This window comes from Microcaecilia unicolor, chromosome 2, assembly GCF_901765095.1.
Source record: "Microcaecilia unicolor chromosome 2, aMicUni1.1, whole genome shotgun sequence".
Lineage (NCBI taxonomy): Eukaryota > Metazoa > Chordata > Amphibia > Gymnophiona > Siphonopidae > Microcaecilia > Microcaecilia unicolor.
This window is the reverse complement of record NC_044032.1, coordinates 109,630,878-109,648,344: the sequence shown is the minus strand read 5'-3', so window position 1 is coordinate 109,648,344 and position 17,467 is coordinate 109,630,878. Positions and strand designations below refer to the sequence as shown.

Below are 17,467 nucleotides of genomic sequence, written 5' to 3'. Positions count from 1 at the left end.
CTTATCACTATCATTTTCCCCTTTACACATGGAATTTCAATCCAAAGGGATTCCAAGATGTGTCTTGTTTCCTGCAGAATTTTCAATCTATTTGATTCATGGCCCTCCTTAACATAAAAATGCTACCCCTCCACCAATTTGATCCACCCTATCACTATGATATAATTTGTACCCCGGTATGACAGTGATCCACTGGTTATCCTCCTTCCACCAAGTCTCAGAGATGCCTAATTATATCTAATTTTTCATTTAGTGCTATATATTCTAACTCTCTCATCTTATTTCTTAGGCTTCTGGCATTCCCATATAGACATTTCAAACTATGTTTGTTATTCCTATTTACATCATCATGCTCAGTACCTGACAGTATTGATTTGCAATCTTTTGTCTGATTTTTATTTTTGGACACCTGATCTACTTGGTCTCTTTTGCAACCTCACTATTGGGATACCCTATCTTCCCTGTTTTGGTGATATCTTTGAAAGACACCTCATTCCGAACCATGCGCTTTTGAGCGACTGTCGGCCTTCCCCCAGTTTCTAGTTTAAAATCTGCTCTATCTCCTTTTTAAATGTCGATGCCAGCAGCCTGGTCCACCCTGGTTAAGGTGTAGCTCATCCTTTTAACACTCTCTGGTCAAGAATACAGAATAGAAGGGTGAAATGCACTGTTCAGATGAAAGGGACTGTTTAGATGAAAGGGTATCTTTGGGTACCTGTGGCCATGTTGACTTCCCCCCAGTTTCAAACTTTGATCAAAAGCTTTCTTCAGCAAACCATGGGACAAATGCAAGCCTGTGGTCCCACTGTGGAACTGACTATAGACAACTCAGTTCTGCTGGGAGAGGTGATATTACTCTTTCTACTGGAAATTCCTGCTCAGTGGTGGAGCCAGCATGGCAATGGAGTAATTGCTGCTCCAGTACAGTCCAGTGAAGATTCAACATAAGGTATTTACAGAACAGCTTGCCCAGATTTGTTCGGTGTTTGAGTCCCACTAAAGAAGATCTTGATTTTAGTTCTTCGTGATTAGAAAAGAGGAAACAATGAGCTGCTGGAGGGGCTTTTGAAGGAACTAGCCCCATTGTTATGGTACTTAAAATGTAAGATGAATGAGGTTTCAAAAATTAATTTTAAACTAGTGAAAGATAAAATTCTGATTAATCATAAAATTAAGCAGATTGATAATGCTGCTAAACAGCTTAATTTGAGATTTCTTAACTTTTTTAAAGTTTTTAGGGCTAATGCCTAGAGATATTTAAAAATATATATATCTAATGGAATTTTGGAGATTCCAGAAGCTTCTGCTCTGCTTTTAAACAAGACATATTTATTACTTACTCCTAAGAAGCAAGTGATGGATGCTCCTCTTTAACTTATAAGTACATAAGTACATAAGTAATGCCATACTGGGAAAAGACCAAGGATCCATCGAGCCCAGCATCTTGTCCACGACAGCGGCCAATCCAGGCCAAGGGCACCTGGCAAGCTTCCCAAACATACAAACATTCTATACATGTTATTCCTGGGATTTTGGATTTTTCCAAGTCAGTTTAGTAGCGGTTTATGGACTTGTCCTTTAGAAAACCGTCCAACCCCTTTTTAAACTCTGCTAAGCTAACCGCCTTCACCACATTTTCCGGCAATGAATTCCAGAGTTTAATTACACGTTGGGTGAAGAAAAAGTTTCTCCGATTTGTTTTAAATTTACTATACTGTAGTTTAATCGCATGCCCCCTAGTCCTAGTATTTTTGGAAAGCGTGAACAGACGCTTCACATCCACCTGTTCCACTCCACTCACTATTTTATATACCTCTATCATGTCTCCCCTCAGCCGTCTCTTCTCCAAGCTGAATAGCCCTAGCCTCCTTAATCTTTCTACATAGGGAAGTCATCCCATCCCCGCTATCATTTTAGTCGGTCTTCGCTGCACCTTTTCCAATTCTACTATATCTTTCTTGAGATGCGGCGACCAGAATTGAACACAATACTCAAGGTGCGGTCGCACCATGGAGCGATACAACGGCATTATAACATCCTCACACCTGTTTTCCATACCTTTCCTAATAATACCCAACATTCTATTCGCTTTCCTAGCCGCAGCAGCACACTGAGCAGAAGGTTTCAATGTGTTATCGACGACGACACCCAAATCCCTTTCTTGGTCCGTAACTCCTAACGTGGAACCTTGCATGACGTAGCTATAATTCGGGTTCTTTTTCCCCACATGCATCACCTTGCACTTGCTCACATTAAACGTCATCTGCCATTTAGCCGCCCAGTCTCCCAGTCTCGTAAGGTCCTCTTGTAATTTTTCACAATCCTGTCGCGAGTTAACGACTTTGAATAACTTTGTGTCATCAGCAAATTTAATTACCTCGGCTAGTTACTCCCATCTCTAAATCATTTATAAATATATTAAAAAGCAGCGGTCCTAGCACAGACCCCTGAGGAACCCCACTAACTACCCTTCTCCATTGTGAATACTGCCCATTTAACCCCACTCTCTGTTTCCTATCCTTCAACCAGTTTTTAATCCACAATAGGACATTTCTTCCTATCCCATGACCCTCCAATTTCCTCTGTAGCCTTTCATGAGGTACCTTGTCAAACGCCTTTTGAAAATCCAGATACACAATATCAACCGGCTCCCCTTTGTCCACATGTTTGTTTACTCCTTCAAAGAATTGAAGTAAATTGGTCAGACAAGATTTCCCCACACAAAAGCCGTGCTGACTCGGTCTCAGTAATCCATGTCCTCGGATGTGCTCTGTAATTTTGTTTTTAATAATAGCCTCTACCATTTTCCCCGGCACCGACGTCAGACTCACCGGTCTATAATTTCCCGGATCTCCCCTGGAGCCTTTTTAAAAAATGGGCGTTACATTGGCCACCCTCCAATCTTCCGGTACCACGCTCGATTTTAAGGATAAGTAGCATATCACTAGCAGTAGCTCCGCAAGCTCATTTGTTGTCCAAACTTGATAGTTTGGACAACAGCAATTTTGGAGGGAATTAAATGGGGCTACTTTGTTGGCATCATTTGTATTTGTTCAATAATTGAATAAGGTAAGGAAACTTGATTTATCCTGTTACTAATTTGACCTAGGAATGATGCAAGGCTTTTCTGACTATGCTTCAACTGACATATTCCTTAGGCACATCCTTCAGGTTCCACTTTCCCTGTATCTAATAAAATTATGCTGGTGTGAGACATATGTTCTTTGTGCCTGTAAAAGTAGTAAGGTTTCTACTGTTACCCAGTAGATGTCACGGGGGGGGGGGGGGGGGGGGTTGTGTACAATTTCTGTGGATTCATCTTAAGCCTCTATGGATTTCGTTTTTTTATGGAGGCTTAAGCTCAATTTTCTGTGAAATTTATAAAAGCAAACAAAACAAAAAGAATAAAGTGCAAGAAGTGTTTCTAACAGAGGGGATTTAATCCATGCTAACTCATCCTTTATTGATGCAACTAGGTGCACCTTAACATAAGCCTGAAGAGCTGCCTTATCCCATGAGATGTCAGCAACCCATCTCCGAGCTACTGACCTCTTCACCTACTTTTGATTCATCAAAAGGGCTTCTGCTATCTGCTTTCTGTTGGGTTTCCCAAATACTTATGTTATGGCAGCTATTTAGATTTATCTCATGCCTTTTCATTGGTAGTTCCGTTACATACAGATACACCAAGTCTCCAGGTGGCTAAAATACTAACTTTCTGAGACAACAGAAGGTGAAATGATTTGTCCAAGGTCTCAAGGAATGTTGATGGGATTTAAACCCTGCCTCTTCTCTAGTTCTCAGCTTGCTGCTCTAATCACTAGGCTATTCCCCCACTGTATGTACTGCTTCATGCTCTTCAGGACTGGGCTATTCATAAAACATAAGAATATGCCATACTGGGTCGGACTGATGCTCCATGTAGCCCAGTACCTTGCTTCTAACAATGGCCAGTTCAGGTCAGAAGTAATTGGCAGAATCCCAAAGAGTAGCAAGATTTCAAGCTACCGACCCCAGGATATATAATGGCTTTCCACGTGTATACCTTAATAGCAGTTTATTTTATTTTTGTTACATTTGTACCCCGCGCTTTCCCACTCATGGCAGGCTCAATGCGGCTTACATATACAGGTACTTATTTGTACCTAGGGCAATAGAGGGTTAAGTGACTTGCCCAGAGTCACAAGGGGCTGCCTGTGCCTGAAGTGGGAATCGAACTCAGTTCCCCAGGACCAGAGTCCACCACCCTAACCACTAGGCCACTCCTCCACTATAGACTGTTCCTCCAGGAACTTATCCAAACTTTTTTCTAAACCCATGTATGCTAACTGCTTTTACCACATCCTCCATCAATGAGTTCCAGAAATTAACTATTCATTAAATGAAACAAATTTTCTCCTTTTTGTTTTGCAACTTCATGGAGTGTCCCCCTTGTCTCTGTACTTTTTGTAGGAGTACACAATCAATTCATATTCCCCCATGCTATCACCCATTCTACCTCCATTCAGCATTTCATATGGAGTGGAGGAGTACCCTAGTGGTTAGAGCACCAGTCTTGACATCCAGAGGTGGTTTGTTCAAATCCCACTGCAGCTCCTTGTGATCTTGGGCAAGTCACTTAACCCTCCATTGCCTCAGGTACAAAATTAGATTGTGAGCCCTCCAGGGACAGAGAAATACCCAGTGTACATGAATGTAACTCACCTTGAGCTACTACTGAAAAAGGTATGAGCAAATCCAAATAAAGCCAAATAAAATTTTGTAGACTTGTGTCCTAGCCATCTCTTCTCCAAGTTGAAGAGACAACCTTATAAGCTTTGCCTTAGCCGAGAGGAGTTCCATCTGTCACCCTTCTTTGAATCTTTGCTAATTCTTCTGTATCTCTGAGATATGGCAACCAGAACTGCATATAAAACTCAAGGTGATGTCATACCATGGCGTGATACAGAGACATTATAATAATATTTGTCTTATTTTCTTTTCCTAATAATTCCTACATTTTTTTTCTTTTTTGGCTACCACTGCACACTAAGCAGAAGATTTCAACATATTGTCCACAATGACACCTAGATCTATTTCTTGGGTGGTGACTCCCAAGGCAAAACCTAGCATCAAGTGGCTATGATTTAGATTATTCTTCCCAATGTGCACCACTTTGTATTCCACATTAAATTTATCTGCCATTTGGTTCCCTTTGCAATTTCTCAGTCTGTATGTCATTTAACAACTTTGAATATTTTTGTGTCATCTGCAAATTTAATCACCTCATTCATCGTTTCCTTTCCAGATCATTTATAAATATATTAAAAAGCACAGGTCTCAATATCAGATCCCCGGGGCACTTCATTATTCACTTTCCTCCATTGAAAGAATTGGCCTTTCAAACATACCCTCTATTTTCTATATTTTAACTAGTTCCCAATCCACATTCCTACTCCTTGGCTTTTTAATTTTCTCAGGAGTCTCATTAGGGATTCTGTCAAAAGCTTTCTGAATAATCTAGATACACTATACCAACCAGCCCACATTTCCCCACATGTTTAATTCATGTCTTCAAAAAAATGTAGCAAATTGGCGAGGCAAGATTTCCCTGGACTCTGTCCCATTAAACCATGCTTATTTAACAATATTGCCCATTCTCCCTTATCAAGTAGTAGATGTAAATAATCAACCTACCCCATCAGTGGTGTCAAATTGATTCCTTTCAGTAAAATAATCCTATAAATGAGAGGGCTATTACTCATTCCAAAAATGTGCTAAGAAATGTAAAGTAGAAGCACAGATGAAAATTATGTTATATAGTTAAGCCTAAACATGCCTTTTCCAACACTGCCTGATGGGTTTGTATCACAAGTAGTAGCAGTTCTACTTGGGTAGTGTCTGGGAGCTAAAGGCGAACCATGAAGGCATTGCTTGCCAGTGCAAAAACAAGCCAGTCTCTCTTGCCCTGCAGTGGGCTCATTTGTAATTGTATATATCTTAGGAAAAAGTAGTTTTATACTTTTAGCAAAAATCATTCCCTGGCCAGATCTATAACTTAGGCTGCATTAGGCTGAATTTGACTCTTCTCTGTAATATGGAAATGACATCTTCAATTCAACAAAGGAAAGCAAGATTATTACAGCTCCTACGATGACTCCTGCTGATTGATGCACTAGCACTAAAGATAATTCTTCAAAGAAATTCTCCTCCAGCCCTTCTGGCTACTGTCACCTAGGTATACTGTCTTAGGTAAGGAGTTTCATGAAAGAGGGAGAAAGGGAAGGGGCAGAAAACTCCCCCACTCAGGTCACTGTTCTACATACAAACTCAGTTTTTCAGTGAGCAAAGGGACTAATCCACGCTCTCCTCCAATACTGACGTTAACCATTAATTTGACTTGTTTCACATCACTTCGTTTTCTAAATCATTATATAAAAGAATACATACATTGTTTGCTAACACAAATTTCATTCACAGCATTTGGTTTTCCATATTTTCTAAACTGTACTTTGTAATGGGCAATACTGGCAATGGGCAAAATTTCCAATAGAACAATTAAAAGTGACAGGTAAGAAAGATAACAGCTATCACTCTAATCCACATAGTTCTCTGGATAAAGACAGACAGGCTGCAATTCTAAATATCAAGAAAAATATCAACTGTAATAATCAGAAAGGTAAAAACACTAAAATTTAGAACCTCTGTGGTGAAGGTTTTCCCTAAGACACGTTCATTTAACAATACACTGCACCATAATGAAATAACTTAAAATAATTTTGTAATAAAATACAACAGAAAAAAAAGAGTAAAAAAAGAATTACCTTTTCTAACTTTTTAGCCTCAATATGCCGCAGCACTTGCTCTCTCCAGTCATGCGGGACTTTATTTTTTGCTTGAGGGTTCAACAAAGAATGTTCAGAATTAACCCTTGTATTGGACTTTTTAGAGGGACTGGTCCGCGAGTAGTTAAAATCGCTAACTGACATAGTTCTCTCTGGTATTTCATTCAGAGAGGGTCGTGCACTCTGAGGCCTGGGCATGTTTGGGCCATCAATGCTATAGGCCCTTGCAGAAAGAGGTCTATGTGACCCAGACATCATCTGTTGAACTCTTCTCATTGAATGCAAATCTCTATACGTCATATAATCCCCTTCCAACATCTGGGCATGCCTTGTGGATCCAGCATCACTGAGTGTTACAGAGGCTGCAGAGGACATACTGCTTTGTCTTTGAAGAGTATTCCGATTCACCCCAGGAAGAAGCCTATCATTTGGTGGAATAGCCCACATGTCAATGTGTCTTGGTCCTATTCTTTGATGTATGCCATACGCAGAAGTGGATCCAACATTATTATGGTTGGAGAAATTCATATTCACTGTATGTTTCACATAGCTGGGACTTTCAGTGCAGTCTGACCGCAAAAGGCGCTGAGGTGCTATGTTGCTTTGTTCTACCAAGGCATTTTGCTTATGTGTCCACAGGGTGTCTTTGGCTGTGTTATTACTACTGTACTGGACATTATACTGAGGTACACCAGAGATTTGTGCACATACTGGTCCTCTCATCACATTAGCACATTCAGGGTTATGATTTGAATCAAACTTGAAAACAGTGTTCTTTGTACAAGATACTAAATCAGAAGATGATGATGATCCAGGGAACACTTGCAAAGGCTGGTCATATAAAAACGTAGCTGACTTGCTTCGAACTATATTCTGTCCTTCCACACCAGAAGATACCACTTTTGTCATAGATTTTGGCTGCTGAGGCCCATTATCACTAAGAATATCATAAATTCTCAGTGCACCCGTCTCCATGTTTGTAATGCTATGAGATTTTATTACTGAGCCTACAGTACCACCTTGAAATGGTGAAAGATCTTCAGTACTCTTTGAGATATCCTTATCACTGGATGAATCTCCATCTGATATAGCGCCTCTTGTTGGGTCAACCTTCCTCGACGTCAGTGATACCTCCTCATAATACCCATTCACTTTATTTACAGGACAGATGGGGTATTTTTTTCCATTTTCTATTAAGAAATCTGTTTCTTCCTTATTATTACTGTTTAAAAAGTCCTTTCTGGATACCAATGCTTGATTAGCTACCTTTGATATTTCTGTAAGATTTGTCTGCACTTTGTCATCACTAGTACATCTACTAACGTTCATATTGATTTGGTCCAGTTTTTTAAATGCCTCATTTGCAGTCTTCAGATCTGTGCTTTTGTCAATTAGCATTAGCCTCTCTTCAGTGCTTTCCTCAAATTCAGTCAGTCTGGTAATCTCCTTCTCTTCAGCAGTGTTTAATTTGCCATTTTGTAGAACACTATTAAAATTTTCATCTTCTTGCCTGAAACACAGGAAAATTATTTGGAACAATCATAGCACTGCTCAATTATAAAACATTTTATTAAAACCTTTTTCTTCTGCTAACCACAAAAAAAAAAAAAAAAAAGAAGAGGCAGAACAATACTATACACAGTAACAGATCTACCAGTAACTGGTCAGTCTATTTCACTTTATTGGAATACTTTAATAAGAAGAAATTAAGTCTTACCTGATAGTTGTCTTTTCATTAGTCCTTCCCACTATTCCAGAACCTGAGGGATAATTGTATCCATCAAAAAGCAGGTGGAAACAGAGAACTGAAAACTGAGCTGAGACATCTCTCTTGGTATCCAGTCCAGCTCCTGGTATTTACATAGACTAGCAGAAAGGATAAACTCAGAACATAACCACCTTAAACAACTTGCTTACCTAACACTAACCAGAAGAGCAAACACGTGGACCTCTCTCATCTCTGGACAACTTGTAGAGAACAAGAGATATGCAAGAAGCACCATGCAAGGTGACAGTCATTATTTGACTCATTACTTCGCACCAGCTAAACATTTCAGAAACCTCAAGTGGGCCTCTGGAATAGTTGTAAGGACTAATGGAAAAAAAATTAATCAGGTAAGACAATTTCTCCTTCCATTACATAGCTTCCCACTATTCCAGAACCTGTGGTATGTTTTAAGGCGGAATCCTGGCGCCACTGCCCTGAGAACTGGAGCCCCAAAACTGGTTTCTAAGCACGCCACAAAGTCCACCCTGTAGTGCTTGGCAAAGGTATGCAGTGTCAACCACATCACTGCCTTGCAAATATCTGGAGACAGTAAGGTAGTCTCTGCCCAAGATGTGGCTGTATGCCTTGGAGAATGAGCCTGCAATACAATAAGGCTCATACCCTGTAAAATCCCTTCGGAGTTCTATGTGGCTTATAAATTCAAAAGAGCTGGACAATCTCCAGGAATATATAGACATTCAAAGAAATCACTCAACCATTGTTAAACAACTTAAAAGGATGGGTCTTCAAAACTTTTCTAAAACTTTTATAGTTATCTAGTTTCCTTAAACTTAATGGCAAAGCATTCTACCATTTGGTGGCTTGATATGAGAATAACCCATTAAACACTGTTTTATATCGCACATTTTTAGGGCAAATATAAAGCAGTAACAAAGGAAGGTTTATCAGAACAATCCCCGTTTCTGTGAGCTAAGTTAACCAATTTAGACAAATATTCAGGAAGCGTGTCATGTAAAATAAAGGTCATAGTGCAGAGCTTGAAAATAATCCGAGCTCTGACTGGAAGCAAGTGAAAGTTCCTCAAAAGAGGGGAAGCTGATTCAAATCTTGAAGAGCCATAGATCAAACAAGTAGCCATGTTATATAGAATCTGTAGTTTGTTTTTTTAAACAAACCCTAAGACAACCCCACCAAAGTAGCATTACAATAATCTATGTGGGCTAGGATTAGAGATGGTACAAAAATCCTAAATGCATTAGGATTAAAATTAGCTCTAATCCTTCTTAATTTTTTTCATGATATAGAACACTTTTTTAAAAACTATTCCATTTACATGGGGTTCAAAAGATAGATGATCATCAAATATGATTCCTAGTATCTTCAACTGCATTTCCAATTTAAACTCAACACCGTTACTCAAGAGGGTTTGTTCCGTAAAATGGCGAGAAAGTTTAAATTAAAATTGAATAATGAAAACACCAAATCCTCTCTCATCAATTTCTATTCCCTTTGCTATTAAAGTATTAATAGTAGCCAAAGAATCAATAAAAGGTATTAATATAACATCTTCATAAATGTGAGCATAGAAACTGGCATGAGTAAGTTTAATTGCTAATTGTAAGATTAGCATATTAAAAACAATAGGAGAGACAAGGGATTCCTGCAGTACGCCACACTCTGAGATCTAAGAAAAATTCACCCTTTTTACTTGGATAGGATCTATTCCATAGGAAGCCTCTAAACCAATTAAAAACAGGCCCAGCTACTCCATAAAAATCCAAAAATTGTAATAAAATATTGTGATCAACCATGTCAAATGTGGCCAACATTTCAAACTGTATGACCAGAACCCTGTGTCCTATACTCAATTCCCGTCTAACATTAGCTAGAAGGGATGCTACTATAGTTTCAGTACTGAAATTACTTCTAAAGCTAGATTGAATACTGGGAAGAACTTCAAAATGTTTAAGAAACTCCATTAATTGTTTAGCAACAATACTTTCCATCAATTTAGTCAAAAGGGAAATGGAAGCTATGGGACGGTAATTAGATACACTGGAAAGGGACAGACATGGATATTTTGGAATGGGAGTAAGGACCAACACCCATTTCTTCAACAAAGGAGCCTGTTTTAAGCACATTTTCAAGGCAACAACAAATATCTTAGAAATGTTAGTGATGCAGAATAAGCTGATGTAATAGTCTCCTTCAGCCATCTAGCAATTGTGGATTTGTCTGTTTTGCGAAACTCTAATGAGGACTCTACGCACATGGAGAAGCTTCAAGGAAGAATACTAAACCTCTTCATCGTCTCTGCAAAAGAACAGAAGCTCCACAGATTGTTTGAGATGAAATGATGATACCACTTTCAGAAGAAAGGAAGAAACTGTGCGCAGACACACCCCACGCCTCCGAAAAGCAGAGAAAGGGATCCTCAACAAGAGAACCTGAAGCTCCAAAACCCTATGTGCCGATGCAACAGCCACCAAAGAACACTATCTTTAGCGTAAGATCTTTCAAGGCAGCCTTCCAGAGTGGCTCAAAAAGTGGCTTCTAAAGAGCCAAAGGACTAAATTAAGGTTCCACTCTACTACTACTATTTAGCATTTCTATAGCGCTACAAGGCATACGCAGCGCTGCACAAACATAGAAGAAAGATAGTCCCTGCTCAAAGAGCTTACAATCTAATAGACAAAAAAAAAAAAAAAAAAGGAGGCCACAATTGGCCCGCTCCCCGCAAGAATTGAATGATATCTGGGTGAACTGCAAGAGACATCTTCTGTAGTTTGAAATGTGATCCTTTTCAACACCCACCTAAAGTGGGGCCAAGGAGGGAAAACGTACACTGGATGAGTCTCCAGCCAGGATGGCAGTAGGGCATCAATCCCTATTGAGCTCAATTCTTTCCCAAGGCTGAAGAACTTGGGCACTTTGGCATTCCTTTTTGCCGCCATCAAGTCCAGAAGCAGAGAACCTCATCAGTTCACTATCAGCTGAAAACCCTGGTTGGATAGTTTCCATTCTCCGGGGTCCAAGGAGTACCTGCTGAGAAAGTTCACTCCATATTTAAGGACCTATTGATGTGAGCTGCCACCCTGGGAATCTGCAATGGGTAGAGGCGAGCCATGGCACTTCTCACTCTCAGCCCCATGTCTAGTGAGACCCATTCTGCAGTAATCGGGTCTTGAATATCTAGATGCATTGGGAAGGGCTTTAAAGGACCTCTAAGCCCACTCATGAAGATGGCACTCCTGACGCCAAAATAGGTGCAAAATAGTAGAGGTGGAAAGCACTGCCAATGCCTCAGAAATAAGAATACTGAACTCCTGTTTATAAAATAACTTCAGTACTTCTGGATCATCCCCCTCCTCAGGAGGGAGTTCTCCTTCCTCTAACGGTTCCTTAAATGATGGCTCCTCTGAATAGACAAACGTCACATCAGATAAGGAGGGAGAAGCAAAGACAGACCTCCAGGAGTGGGAAGATGAGGCTAAATGAGATCTCTTAGGAGCTGGAGGGGCAGCAGGGCAAGAATCATAAGCACCTTGAAGTAAATCCGACTGTATGTGCCTCAGCCAATAGGCCTGGTGTAAGAGTAATATAAACTCCGGAGAAAACAAAGATTGTGATGCAGCTGAATGCCCTGTTGCACCTCGAGGTTGTAAAATGGTGGCTGTGCTCTACATGTGATCAGATAGAGGCTGTTCCTCATTGCCAACTGGCCCTGACAAAATGGTGTCCATTCCCATGTTCTCCTGCATCAAACTGCACACTAGCCCTGCTGGAGAGCTCAAAGTCCCCGGCACATTTGGTTGCTGCGCCAAATCCAAAGATGTGCTACGGCCGACTGTTTCCCCCATGTCCCATGGAATTCCTGGTTTGCATGCACTTCAATACCCTGACACTGGCTGGTGGGTCACATAGCGGGAAAACCACTTAGTTGCCTCTGCGGGAGTCACCATTCTCCCCACCTGGCACAAGAACAGCATAACAGTCCCATGCGGTCATTCAGGATCCCTCCCATGCATCAACAGAACTTGCAACACTCCAAGCAGTTCAGAGTTAAACGTTAGTCACACTTTCCACTGCCAGATGCTCCCTCCTTCCCCCGTAACTCACAGTATCCACAAGTTTTACCCCAGATGAGAAAGAATCAAGACTGATACTTTGTCCTATGCTCATCAGTAAACATCTGAAGGAGGAGTAGCCTAGTGGTTAGTGCAGAAGACTTTGATCCTGAGGAACTGGGTTCAATTTCTACTGCAGTCCTTGTGACTCTGGGCAAGTCACTTAACCCTCCATTGCCCCAAGGTACAAATAAGTAGTTGTACATACCACGTAAACCACTTTAAACGTAGTTGCAAAATCCACAGAAAGGTGGTATATCAAGTCCCATTTCCCCTCCTTTTTTTTTTTTAAAGGTTGCTGTGCTGGAGGAAACAGGGGAGAGGTGAAGGAAAGGAAGAAGTAAATTGGCGGGGCACCAAAGACAGGGATCTGAAGACCTCTAGATAAGACTCTGCAGACTAAAGTTACTTGCAAAACTCAACTAGGGACCGGTTGACCAACTGCACCAGGAGCAAATCACTCAAGAGCCAGAGGCTGAAAAAATGTGTCCATCCACCTGCTGGAGATAGAAAATACTGAGGAGCTGGGCTGGATGTCCCAGCTCAGTTTTCTATCTGCACCTGCTGATTGATGGGACACAACTATCCCACAGGTTCTGGACTAGTGGGAAGCTATGTAATGGAAACACAAATAACAAAACACCACTGACAATGAAAGAAGTTTTTCTAGAATGGCTATGTTTAAGTTGGTATCACTGGTATGTTATCAACTGCGACACTAACCCAAAGTAGGAATTCAACATTTGAAGCCATTATGATGTCAATGCATAAACCAGGTGACTCATGAAGGGCACGCATGAGAGTTCTATTGGCAGAATAAATGTTCCTTCCAAATGTGACTCTGAATAGATTTTCTAAAGACAAAAGCATGAAATCTGTACAGCTGCTGCATATGTTTAATAACTTGCTGTCAGACAAACATCTTGACAGACACAAAATTCAAAGAGGCTAATGCATACTGAACCGCTGCCCTGTATAAAGTGCTGGCAACACTTAGGGGTCAGCATTCTGTCATGGTAATTATTTTAAAAATGCCTGCTGCAGTGTTAAAAACCCCTCCCACATATATTCAGTGGTGCTGAATACACAGAGAACGCTATACATACAGTGATATTTGACCATTATATGCACAGCTGGGCAGCTTAATTTAGGACAGCTATTTTTCTGACCCTTATTAAACCACTTAGCTATATGGACAGCGGCTGACTTTTGCTGCTATGTGCACAACTAAAATGGAATGCCCTCACTGTACCCCAGTTCTATCCAAATAGTGCTGGAGCATTTAAGGGAATTGTTGGCAGCACTATCAAGAGTCTCTCAGAAAATTCACGTATAGGGGACTTCTATGTTTTGTGGCCATCGCAAAACGCATATATTGATTTGCTAGACTTTGTGTAATAGCTAAACGATCAATGAAATATATCTTTACTATGATTAAGTTCTATTACAAATAAATGTGATTAGTTTACATAAAATGAACTGTAATATGTTTATTCATCATTTTGATATACTTCTGTGAAAGCAATATAACAAAGCAGTCTACAATCAAAAATAAAGGAAAAGAGAGGACATAGATTGTAGGCAGTGAGTAAAAAGACATTCTATGCACCTCCTAATTTATAAATGCACACAAAGACAAAATATGATGGCCAGTCATAAGGTCCATCTACTGCTCAATTTCTTTTCCAGTTGCACTGGAACTGCTGTGACCCTCTTGCTGGTAATTAAGGTACATCAAGAATGGGTTTCATGGTTCTTTATGTTTATTTAAGTATTGTTATATTAAAGATGTACACAGACCTTATTTGGGAATTCAGAGCAATATTTGTTTCTTTCTCTGGTGAACACAGTAAAGCATCTTGGCTGCTGTCAGTATTTAATGAAACAGAGTCTGACATCCGGGATGGTGAGGAACAGTTGCTGTTGTTTTGATTGCTGTTAGTGACATCTGATAATGAATCTGTATCTCTAGTATCATCTGGAATATAATTTGTTAGTCTAGTTAATAAATATATTCTACCAACATGTTCATATACAGTTTAGACTATTAAATATGAAAATGTATTAGTAATTTCCAAAAAAATAATCCATAGAATGAAAACTTTTAGGTAAAATAGATTTCAAATTGTGTAAAAAATGGACGGGAAATCCAGCTGTGGTCTGTTTATAACCTGGGTTGATCCTTCTGGGTTTCAGTCAATTTACTTTGAACATACTGGCAGAGTCCAGGCATCTGACAGCTCTCAGACAATTCTGACTGAGGTATAACAGAAAAGGGGTCAACCCTCATGTTGCCTGATTCATACCTACCTCATTCGACCACTATATAACATTGTACTTGTTATCAACCGACTTGGCGAATGCCTTTATGGTACTATGTAAGCCACATTGAGCCTGCAAATAGGTGGGAAAATGCGAGATACAAATGTAACAAATAAAAATATTCAGCATAACTAATTGGACAGTGCCACTGAATATCAGGTCTGACCACCTCAGCTTTATCTGAGCAGTGCCAGAGCAGTCTTGGAGAGGAGCAAAGACAGACCAGGAAGTTACCCAGGAAGTACTGAATATTCAGCACTGCTGCTCAAATCACTATCCAGGCAAGCTGGCATGAATAAAATGAATGTCCTGATTTGCTCAGCAAGTTATCTGTGTAACAACACAGAATACTAGTTATACTCAGATAACTTCCAATTGCCACCAATGAACCACATATTCATCGCTGCTGTCTGGGTATAGCCTGGTGGTGTACATCTAGTTCTAAATTAGTCCAAGATTGTATCCTCCTGACAAGTCTGGAAGTTCATCTGAATTCGTTCACTTATCCTTGAATAAAGAACTTGTAACAAAAACTGGCTGTTTAGAAATCAGCTTCGTTCTACACAAAACTGAGGTAATAAAATAAGCTTGGATATAACTGTCACTTTACAAGCTATGCTAGCTACCATAAATCAGCTTCTTGTGACCCTGGTTAAGTCACTTAGCTCTCCACTGCCCCAGGTACAAACAAACTGTGAGTCCAGTAGGGACAGAAAAAGTACTACATACAGTATATACAAATCGCTTTGGTTGTACCCACAGAAAGGTGGTATATCAAATCCATTATCCTTTACCTTTTACAAGTCTGAAAACTATTTTTTTACAACCAGTTATAGCAATAAAAATGGACATGATAAAATATGAATTCATTTAGAGGAATATTTTCAAAGCACTTATACCTATGGAACTTTGTAAGTCTAAGTGCTTTGAAAATGAGCCCCCTCAGTCTCTCCAATAAGGCCTTGTCCTCCCTGAGTGCTCCTTTTACTCCTTGATGATCTAACAGTACCACTGATTCTCTCAAAAGCTTTTCCTGCTTCTGATATGCCTGAAAAAGTTATTACTACAAGTTGCCTCTACAGCAAGTTTCTTTTCAAATTCTCTTTCAATCCTCCTTATTAATGCCTTGCACCTAACTTGCCAGTACTTACGTAGCAATTGGGGAGTAATTTCAACAAAGCATACATGACCAAAGTAAACCTGTACTCTTAACACATATTCCGAAGAGAGGAAACAGCAAAATTACATTCCTACATACTATCCAAAAGCCAAATTAGTCAATTTCACTTTTTCTACAAACTTTCTATATAGAGATGAACTTTACTGAAATGTTTTCAGAGAACTGAAAGGGAATTTAAAAATAACTAATGAAGTAAAAAGGTACATAAGTACTGCCATACTGGGAAAGACCAAAGGTCCATCAAGCCCAGCATCCTGTTTCCAACAGTGGACAATCCAGGTCACAAATACCTGGCAAGATCCCAAAAAAGTACAACACATTTTATACTGCTTATGCCAGAAATAGTGGATTTTACCCAAGTACATTTAATAATGGTCTATGGACTTTTCCTTTAGGAAGCTGTCCAAACCTTTTTTAAACTCCGCTAAGCTAACCGCCTTTACCACATTCTCTGGCAACAAATTCCAGAATTTAATTACATGCTGAGTGAAGAAAGATTTTCTCCGATTCGTTTTAAATTTACTTTGAATAAAGATTATATTCAAACAAGAGCAAAATCCTCCTAATCTTGCAAATTAAAATGAAGAAATATGAAGGATGAGAATCAAATGTAAAGAGCATACTTCATTACATAAGTCCAAGTATAAAATACAGGTGTCTGTGTCCAAAATACACTAATTAATAGTGGGACATATGATTTGCTCTTTGATCAACTATCAATTCTTTTATTAATCTAAGTAAAACTAAGCTGTGACAAAGTCACACTACTAAACTTTTTTCACTCACAGGCAAAAACCTTCCAAAATAGTGGCAAAAATGCGTGTCAAAATAACAGCTATTATCACAGTGCTCAAAATTTTTTTTATATTTACAAGCACTTATCTTATAGCAGAAAGCTGCTGCTGGTGAATGTCAAAAACTGATGCCTTGCCCCCGGGCCAAAGGTGGCCAGCGTTTCATTACAACTGCGTCAGGGTCCAGATGGCATGTAATTTTAGTCAAAATGCATTTATGGTTTATGACCTGTTGAATGCATTTTGACTAAAATTACTTGCCATCTGGACCCTGACACAGTTTTAACAAAACGCTGGCCACCGTTGGCCCAGGGACAAGGCATCAGTTTATGACATTCACAAGAAGCTGCATTCTGCTATAAGTGCCTGTATATACAAAACAAATTTTGAGCACTGTGATAATAGCTGTTATTTTGACATGCTTTTTTGCCACTATTTTGGAAGGTTCTGTCTATAATTTTAGCTATCCTATATAATAAAACACACCTCCA

The 17,467-nt window shown here is 39.6% G+C and overlaps 1 protein-coding gene across 3 annotated transcripts in view; it reads right to left on the bottom strand.

The window, feature by feature from the left end:
• Positions 1-17,467, bottom strand: part of ERBIN (erbb2 interacting protein) — a 405,835-nt gene that overhangs the window by 56,323 nt on the left and 332,045 nt on the right. For all 3 annotated transcript variants that reach the window (XM_030193205.1, XM_030193207.1, XM_030193206.1), the window contains exons 21-22: positions 14,481-14,658; positions 6,804-8,334 (exon numbers count right to left, since the gene is read on the bottom strand). In XM_030193205.1, coding sequence (XP_030049065.1) covers positions 6,804-8,334; positions 14,481-14,658 — 1,709 coding nt within the window. The remainder of the gene's footprint in view (positions 1-6,803; positions 8,335-14,480; positions 14,659-17,467) is intronic.